Raw genomic sequence first — 9,671 nt, forward strand, 5'->3', positions numbered from 1 at the left:
GCCATCGCCAGTATACATTTTACATCCTCACTACTTCGACCATCCTTAATTATTTAGCTGGCCAAATACTAAACCAATCTACTGCTTCATCTGTCTCATTTCCTAAACCAAAACCATCAGCATCGCCTGATTTAATTCGACTGCATTACATTATCCTCGTCTTGCTTTCATTGATGTTCATCTTATAGCCTCCTTTCAAAACACTGTCCATTCCGTTCAACTGTTCTTCCAGGTCTTTTGCTGTCTCCGACAAAATTACAATGTCATCAGCAAACCTCAAAGTTTTTATTTCTTCTCCCTGGGTTTTAATTCCTACAAATGTTTCTCTGGTTTCCTTTGCCGCTTGTTCAATGTACAGATTGAATATCGGCGGGGATAGATTACAATCCTGTCTCACTCCCTTCTCAACCATTGCTTCCCTTTCGTGCCTCTCTCATAACTGCCTTCTGGTTTCTATACAAATTATAAATAGCCTGTCTTTCCTCAAATTTAGCCCTGCCACCTTCAGCATTTGAAAGAGAGTATTCCAGCAACATTGTCAAAAGCTTTCTGAAAGTCTACAAATGCTATAAACGTAGGTTTGCCTTTCCTTAGCCTAGGTTCTAAGATAAATCGTAGGGACAGTTCTGCCTAGTGTATTCCCACATTCCTGTGGGATCCAGACTGTTCTTCCCCGAGGTCGCCTTCTACAAGTTTTTCCATTCATCTGTAAAGAATTCGTGTTAGTATTTTGCAACGGTGACTTATTAAACTGATAGTTCGGTAATTTTCACATCCGTCAGCACCTGCATTCTTTTGGAATGGAATCGCACGCCCAACCAGGGAATTGTGCAGACATTTAACTTCATGCAGGTCAAAATATAGTCTCACGTAAATTCAATTAATTGTTTAGGTTCATCAGCAACGTCCATACAAGTTATAAACGTTTACCATCTGTGTGCGAAGTTCAGAGCAACAGGCCACTCCTTAGACACGTGCCGTACAGTTATTATGAGCCCAGCATTTCCATGGCCGCTCTGGTCCATTACCCACCTCCCGCTGGGCGGTCCGCTACTTTCGCCGCTGTCGCAGCGCCAGGTGTTTCCCGTATATAAGGCTGTGCGCTACTGGTAGCCGACACCACTCATCGGCCAGCTCCACCTCCGCCGTCATGAAATCCGCCGTGGCCGTCGTCCTCGTAGTGTGCGCAGCGGCCGCCGCCCACGCCGGGCTGCTGCACCACGCGCCGCCCCCGCCGCCGCCGCAACACGAGATCATCTACGACTACGTGGCGCCGCCCCAGTACCGCTACGACTACGCGGTGCGCGACGGCCACACGGGCGACGCCAAGACGCAGTGGGAGCACCGCGACGGCGACCGCGTCACCGGCGCCTACTCGCTCGTCGACGCCGACGGCACGACGCGCATCGTCGAGTACACGGCCGACGACCACAACGGCTTCCAGGCGGTCGTGAAGCGCGTCGGTCACCCCGCGCCGCCGCCCCCGCAGCCTCCGCGTCTTCCTGCCCACCCCGCCCCCGCTCCGCACCCCTACCCTCTGCCTTACCACGGTTGATCAACCAGTCCATTGGTGAGGCCTACATTGCCATCCTCAATCCACTTTATCAGACGATAACCACGAACTCTCTCCCTAATCGTCTTTCTTTGATTCAACCTTACTTGTACAAAACTACCTTGTTGATATGACACTGTTTGTTGATAAATATATTAAAATAAAATTGTTCGATTAAAATTCGCTCGTTATTATGTTTTCTGTCCAAATCAAATTAAAGTTCTCTGTTTTACCTCAAATCACATTAGGTAGAATACCAAGTGGTCTGAGGCGTGAATGGGAATTTGGATTGAGAAGGGGTACATGCAGTTGTGGAAAGCCACTGTGCACAGTGGTTAGCGCCTCCCCCTAGTGAGCGGGAGACTTGGGTTCGAATTCCGGCCATGGTACAAATTTTCACTCGTCGCTTCAGTCTGCATATATGCACGATGAAACTATTCCTTCAGATAGCACCGACGTCCACAGCGTGGTTAGACAATGTTCCTCTGTGCTGTGGCGCTCGACTCGGATGTAAGCTGGTTCGAATCCTGCTGGTGGATGAAATTATTACTGCCAGTATTTGGCGGACACGGGGAGGTGAGGTGATGGCATGAAGTTCCTGATCGCCAGTTTTTGTGCCTGCGTTAAATTGCAAATCTCTCTGCAGTGTCTCATAAAGTGAGGGCATTTGGCACTGTTCATAATGATATGACCGTCGGATGGGGACACAGAGCTCGACAGACCCCTTGGTTTTATTCGAGGAAGATAGGCTATCTGCCAGCTCTAGATTTCATCCTATCCTTTCTCTCATTATTATGGTAGCACACAAACGTAGCAAAACATTATGCACTCATCCAATACTGCCAACTACACTCCACAAACACACATCGAGCGCAACTCTCACATACCCGCAAGGAAAGAAGCCATTGTGCTCAGAGGAAGAACACCTAAGAGATCGCTGGAAACTGAAATTATGAAACAGTCGTGCAAAGAAATATGCATCGAATACAAATGTATAAGTCCATCTGCTTCACGTGTCTACAACGTTATTTTGTAAACGTCTCTAAACCAACGCCCATTCATAGCTCTATAGCCGGCTATTGTTTTCACCAAAAACCATTTGCGTTTTGCAGTTGAAAACAGTCAAAAGCGCTTCCAGATGTCGCGGACTAGATTGTAGAGCTGTCTCAGCAGTAAAAAATAAATGTATTAAAACTTCATGCTTGATGAGGCATTTTTTCACGCATCTAAATGTTTATGAACTATGAGTCGTACAGGATTTATTTCAGTAGGTACATTTATCGGAATATGTTGACACAATCTGCAAAATATGTTGCGAATAGAGTTAGTAGCACAGAACTAATAAATTTTTAACGTCATGCATCATGCGGCAGTTATTCACGCATCTTATTGTTTTCGACGTCTTATCTTTTGAACTATGAAAGGTACGTGGTTGTTACTCCGTCAGCGTTTGTGGCCTGACAGTAAGGGGTATGTGTACCAAGTTTTGTTGAAATCGATCCCGTGGTTGTGATGCTGGAACATCGATGTATTATAATTAGTTGCGCTAAAGAGGCGTCTTTGAAAGTTTATGAAAGGAAGTGCTGGCTTCCATGGTTTATCCAGACTGAAACCGTTATCTCTGTTAGCAAATCATGGAATCAGACACACACACATTTTCAGAATGTGTGTAGATGAAATGGTTTCCCCTTTTATAATATAATAGTTCTCGCTTCCAGTCACAATTTTTTACCTCTCCTCTTCGCGGTGCCTCGCAGGAAATGCACCTTATCATCAAGTGTCTTTTTATGTAAGTTCCTTTTTTTAACGTGCACTGTGGAGTGTGGAGTGGTGTATACCTTGAGTTAGTTTCTACATAAGCGGATAACAAGAAATTCGTAAATAATACTTTTAAATTCAACAGCATCTGTGGGGATACAGACGCAATTAATTACAAAATCACGCTTTTATACTTTATAGTAAAATGAGCAGAGTAATGCAGTATCTCACATATCGAAAACATAATGTCTAAAAATGGCATCGTACACTGTAAACACACTTTTTAACGGGAATTATTTCCCGAAATGTGTCGTGCACCAAATTAATAAAAAAAGTCGTGACTAGCAGAAAAACTGTTATTTTGCAGAAAACAAAACCACAGCAGGATTTCTCGGCTGATTTCAAATCTGTTTCTATATTTTTTGCACTTCGTAATTTCTTATAGTGATGTGTGACTCAGTGTTAAATAACTGTGCTTATTTGTGTGAAATGAAATGTGAAGAAACCCACCTATAAAGTAAAATATTGGATCGCCTGGTACAGTAAATTTCGGGAATGCAGCTACATAAGCACTATTTCTTCTTTTTTCAGTACATCGGCCATCTTCAGTACTTATTCCGTTGTTTAAAACCATAGATATACAAGCGCCAGAGTCGTTGATCGGCAACAGAATGTATAAATTGAGTCTGTGACTACGCGGTCCACACATACTGGAACATCGTTGTATTATTATTAGTTGCGCTAAAGCGGCGTCTTTGCAGGTTTATGAAAGAAAGTGCTGGATTCCATGGTTTATCCAGACTGAAACCGCCATCTCTGTTAGCAAATCACGGAATCGGACACTGTCTTTAAAAAGTTTGCAAACACATCGCTACAATACAGCTAATGATGATACATCGATATACAGTACCAGCATGGTCGACCGCATACCCACAGATTCATTTCATGCGTGATCTTTGCTTCCGGTCACCGTCTCTGGCCCTTGTGTATGTGCCGTTTAAAACCACGGAGGGAGTAACGGAACGAGCACTGTAGCTAGAATCTGTCGGCTCACCACGAAAATGGCCGAAAAGTATGCGGCCGAAATATTGGAAAAAGAAGAAATTTTAGCGGCTGCATTTCCGAAATGTAATGGATCAGTTATTGCGCTGAAAAAACACGAAGGCACATATTGGACGTTCTGTTGTATTTTATCCATTTCAGTGTCTACCAACAGTCCGACCTATTTGTGCCCAGCTTCCCTTGAAACCTTATCTCTTAATGTTCATGTTCCAAATGGCTAGTTGCAGCTGCTTGTCATTTTCATGGCGACAGTTAGAAAATTCCCAGGGGAGGAAAACAGGCGACAAAATATCAAGTTGACTTTTTTTTGTCATCATTCTCCTGACTGGTTTGATGCGGCCAACCACGAATTCTCTCCTGTGGTAACCTCTTCATCTCAGAGTAGCTCTTGCAACCTACATCCTCAATTATTTGCTGGATGTATTCCAATCTCTGTCTTCCTTTACAGTTTTTGCCCTCTACAGCTCCCTCTAGTACCATGGAAGTCATTCCCTCATGTCTTAACAGATGTCCTATCATCCTGTCCCTTCTCCTTATCAGTGATATCCACATATTCCTTTCCTCTTCAATTCTGCGTAGAGCTTCCTCATTTCTTACCTTATCAGTCCACATAATTTTCAAAATTCCTCATTAGCACCACATCTCAAATGCTTCGATTTTCTTCTGTTCCGGTTTTCCGACAGTCCATGTTCCACTTCCATACATGTACCGGACGTACATTCTCAGAAATTTCTTCCTCAAATTAAGGCCGGTATTTGATATTAGTAGACTTCCCTTGGCCAGGAATGCCTTTTTTGTCATAGCTAGTCTGCTTTTGATGTCCTCCTTGCTCCGTCTGCCGTCTGTCGTTGCTTATTTTACAGCCTAGGTAGCATAATTGCTTCATCTACTTCGTGACCATCAATCCTGATGTTAATTTTCTCGCTGTTCTCATTTCTACTACTTCTCATTACCTTCGTCTTTCTTCGATTTACTCTCAGTCCATACTGTGTACTCTTCAGACTGTTTATTCGGTTCAGAAGATCATGTAATTCTTCTTCACCTTCCCTCAGGATAGCAATGTCATCAGCGAATTGTATCATTGATATCCTTTCACCTTGAATTTTAATTCCACTCCTGAACCTTTCTTTTATTTCCATCATTGCATCCTCGATGTACAGATTGAACAGTAGGGGCGAAAAGATACATCCTTGTCTCACATCCGTTTTAATACAAGCACTTCGTTCTTGGTCGGCCACTCTTATTATTCCCTCTTGGCTGTTGTTCATATTGTATATGACCCGTCTCTCCCTACAGCTTACCCCTACTTTTTTCAGAACTTCGAACATCTTGCACCATTTTACATTTTCGAACGCTTTTTCCAGGTCGACAAATCCTATGAACGTGTCTTGTTTTCTCTTTAGTCCTTCTTCCATTATTAACCGCAACATCAGAACTGCCTCTCTCGTGACTTTACCTTTCCTGAAGGTCGCAGGTTCGTACCCTGCCTCGGGCATGGATGTGTGTGATGCCCTTAGGTTAGTTAGGTTTAAGCAGTTGTAAGTTCTAGGGGACTGATGACCTCAGATGTTAAGTCCCATAGTACTCAGAGCCATTTGAACCATTTTTCGAAAGTGAGATATGGCATGTCGCCAGACTCCTACATTCTACACACCAACGTGAATAGTGGTTTTGTTGCCACTTCTACCAATGATTTTAGAAATTCTGGTGGTATGTTATCTATCCCTTCTGCCTTATCTGACCTTAAGTCCTTCAAAGCTCTTTTAAATTCTGATTCTAATACTGGATCCCCTATCTCTTCTAAATCGACTCCTGTTTCTTCTTCTATCACATCAGACAAATCTTCCCCTTAATAGAGGCTTTCAATGTATTCTTTTCACCTATCCGCTCTCTACTCTGCATTTAACAGCAGAATTCCCGCTGCACTCTTAATGTTATCCCTCTCGCTTTAGTGTCACGGAAGGGTGTTTGACTTTCCTATGTGCGGAGTCTGTCCTTCCGACAATCATTTCTTTTTCCATGTCTTCACATTTTTCCTGCAGCCATTTCGTCTTAGCGTCGCTGCACTTCCTATTTATTTCATTCTTCAGCGACTTGTGTTTCTGTATTCCTGAATTTCGCGGAAAATTTTAGCGTTTCGTCCTTTCATCAATCAACTGAAATATCTTTTCTGTTACCCATGGTTTCTTCGCAGTTATCTTCTTTGTACCTGTGCATTTCTTTCCAACTTCTGTAGCTGCCCTTTTAAGATTTGTTCATTTCTCTTCGACTGTACTGCCTGCTGAGGTATTCCTTATTGCTGTACCTATAGCCTTAGAGAACTTCAAGCGTATCTCGTCATTCCTTAGTACTTCCGTATCCCACTTCTTTGCGTATTGATTCTTCCTGACTAATGTCTCAAACTTCAGCCTATTCTTCATTGCAACTGTATTGTGATCTGACTCTATACGTCTGCTCCCGGGTACGCCTTAAAACCCAGTATCTGATTTCGGAATCTCTATCTGACCATGATGTAATCTAACTGAAATCTTCCCGTGACTCCCGGTCCTTTTTCAAGTATACCTCCTCCTCCTGTGATCCTTGAACAGGCTATTTGCTGTTACAAGCTGAAACTTGTTACAGAATTAATCTTTCTCCCCTCTCATTCCTTGTCCCAAGCCCAAATTCTCCTGTAATCTTTTCTTCTACTCCTTCCTCTACAACTGCATTCCAGTCCCCCATGACTATTAGATTTTCATCTGCCTTTACTTACTGTATTACCCTTTCAATATTCTCATACACTTTCTCTATCTCTTCATCTTTAGCTTGCGACGTCGGCATGTATATCTGAATTATCGTTGTTGGTGTTGGTTTGCTGTCGATTCGTATCATTGATATCCTTTCACCTTGAATTTTAATTCCACCCCTATCACTGAACTGTTCACAGTAACACACTCTCTGCCCTACCTTCCTTTCCATAACGTGTCCTACTATCCCGTATCCATAGGCGCATTTAAAAGATTCCACTCGGAGTTGTTCTAATCAAAGTTCAAATGGCTCTGAGCACTATGGAACTTCTCAGGTCATCATTCCCCTAGAACGGAGAACTACCTAAACCTAACTAAACTAAGGACATCACACACATCCATGCCCGAGGCAGGATTCGAACCTGCGGCCGTAGCGGTCGCGCGGTTCCAGACTGTAGCGCCCAGAACCGCTCGGCCACGATGGCCGGCAGTTGTTCTAATCCTTAGCATTATTGGAACCTACGTTTTTCCTCGAGCACGGTGCTCCACATGGAACGGGTAGAAATGATAGTAATGAAATACTTGGAGCCAACTTTAAACAAGCTAGCCTACAAGTGGGCAGCAGTACGTCTAGTATTTACTATAATGGATACAATGTCGGAATAGATATAGCCCAGTGTTCAGAGCTGCCTATCAATCGATAGATTAATAGCTATGAAGATTCTTGAAAGCTTCCGACAATGTTATCTCAGTTTATTTCAATTCTTGTAATATATTAATTACCTTATCTGAGACCGTATACAGGTGCCTGCTGTGACCTCTGACCTTAAATTTAAATTTTTTTGTTTAAATACAAATCCACTTTTTTGTATGTTTCATAAAATTTGGAAGAACTCACCTTTGTTATGTAGTGATCATAAACATATGATGGTAAATTTACCACTTATGAAATTTATGAAATCCGATTGTAACCTAAGAGAATACATAATATTTTTATCACAGATATACGGTTATTCTTCGATGTATTTGAATTTATTTAGAAATAGTTTGAGGCTATAATAGATTTTTCCATATTTTTTGCGTAGGTCATGGACACAGATAAAAACTTATTCCCATCGTGACTCAGTCTGGCATATTTAAGAGTAGGTCCAGTTCCATAGTCTAATAAATCCTTTCATATTTTTGTGTAAGCCACGGGCACAGATAAAAACTTATTCCCATTGTGATCAAGTACAGTTTACGTGCTCAATTTGGTTGTGCCATAAGCGAAAGCCAGACTTTTAGGTACTCGTGCCCGAGTGTATTACAACAGTGTTGAGGCCGTTGATCCCACAAGACAATATTCGTGAAGGATGAACGTCTGAAAACCAATGTGCCTGTCTTTTGGTATCTCGAGGGAGAACGTTCCATCCTTTTAACGTTTAACGCTGTGATCCTGCCAGAAATTTTTTTGAAGTCCTGGATGAAAGCATTTAGATCTCCTTGAATGTATAGATGTGTACGTGTTGTCCATTGATAACGTAGAAATAGATCATTACAAACAGACATAAATAGAAGCAAAAAGAGTAACCTAAAATTAATGGAGCTTCATGTTGTATTATTTTTTATTTCAAATGATAACTTCCTTCTCCTTCTAAGATACAAAGGAAGGTATTGAAATGCCGGCCGGTGTGGCCGTGCGGTTCTAAGCGCGTCAGTTTGGAACCGCGTGACCGCTACAGTCGCAGGTTCGAATGCTGCCTCGGGCATGGATGTGTGTGATGTCCTTAGGTTAGTTAGGTTTAAGTAGTTCTAAGTTCTAGGGGACTGATGACCTCAGTCGTTAAGTCCCATAGTGCTCAGAGCCATTTGAACCATTTTTTTTTTTTTGTATTGAGATACGTATACACTATCTAATCAAAAATTTTCCGACACCTGTTGGTAAACATTGATATGGGCTGAGTCCACTCTTTGCCTTTATGACGTCTTGAATTCTGCTGGGGACACTTTCAGTGAGGTATCTGAATTAATGTGGAGGTACGCCAGTGCAGTTTTCCTCAAGAGCCGAAACCAGACTAGGTAGTAATGTTGGATGCTGGGTCCGGAGCGAAACCGACGTTCTGACTTCTCCCAAAGGTGTTCCTCTGCGTTGAGGTCGGGACTCTGGGCAGACCAGTTTATTTCAGGAAAGTTCTTACCCACGGACCACTGCCTGACAGGTGCTGCTTTACGACACGGTGCACTGACATTCTATACAATCATCGTATCGGAGCTGTTCCTCTACTGTAAGCAGTATACAGTGGCATACAATGTGTTCCTGTCGATCCGTATTTAGCGTTCTTTAAACGCAGTTAGGTGTCCACAGATTATCCAAGAAAAACACCCCCCTTCCCCCTCTTTCGTAACACTATCTCCTGCGTGTTTCACTGTTCATACGACGCATACTGGCGAGTAACATTCTCAAGACATTCGACAAACCCAGATACTTCCATTGGATTTTCTCTAACTCCCTACGCACAGCCATTGTGCAGGTTGGACTTTAGCTAGCACTCTGAAATTCAGGAGTGACTCCTTCCGCTGATCTGATTCCATTT

The 9,671-nt window shown here is 42.7% G+C and overlaps 1 protein-coding gene across 1 annotated transcript; it reads left to right on the top strand.

Moving 5' to 3' along the window:
• The first annotated feature begins 1,150 nt into the window (after positions 1-1,150).
• On the top strand, positions 1,151-4,556 carry LOC126151446 (cuticle protein 19-like). Its single transcript, XM_049915942.1, has 2 exons — positions 1,151-1,485; positions 4,514-4,556. Exons 1-2 carry the CDS (start codon positions 1,151-1,153, stop codon positions 4,554-4,556), a joined length of 378 nt encoding a protein of 125 aa, XP_049771899.1.
• Positions 4,557-9,671: the final 5,115 nt, after the last annotated feature.

Source organism: Schistocerca cancellata, chromosome 2 (genome assembly GCF_023864275.1).
Source record: "Schistocerca cancellata isolate TAMUIC-IGC-003103 chromosome 2, iqSchCanc2.1, whole genome shotgun sequence".
Lineage (NCBI taxonomy): Eukaryota > Metazoa > Arthropoda > Insecta > Orthoptera > Acrididae > Schistocerca > Schistocerca cancellata.

Coding starts and splice junctions, on each gene's coding strand:
- LOC126151446 (XM_049915942.1), top strand. CDS start 1,151: ATGAAATCCGCCGTGGCCGTCGTCCTCGTAGTGTGCGCAGCGGCCGCC. Junction 1,486..4,513: donor CACCCCGCGCCGCCGCCCCC/GCAGCCTCCGCG, acceptor TATCCATTTCAG/TGTCTACCAACAGTCCGACC.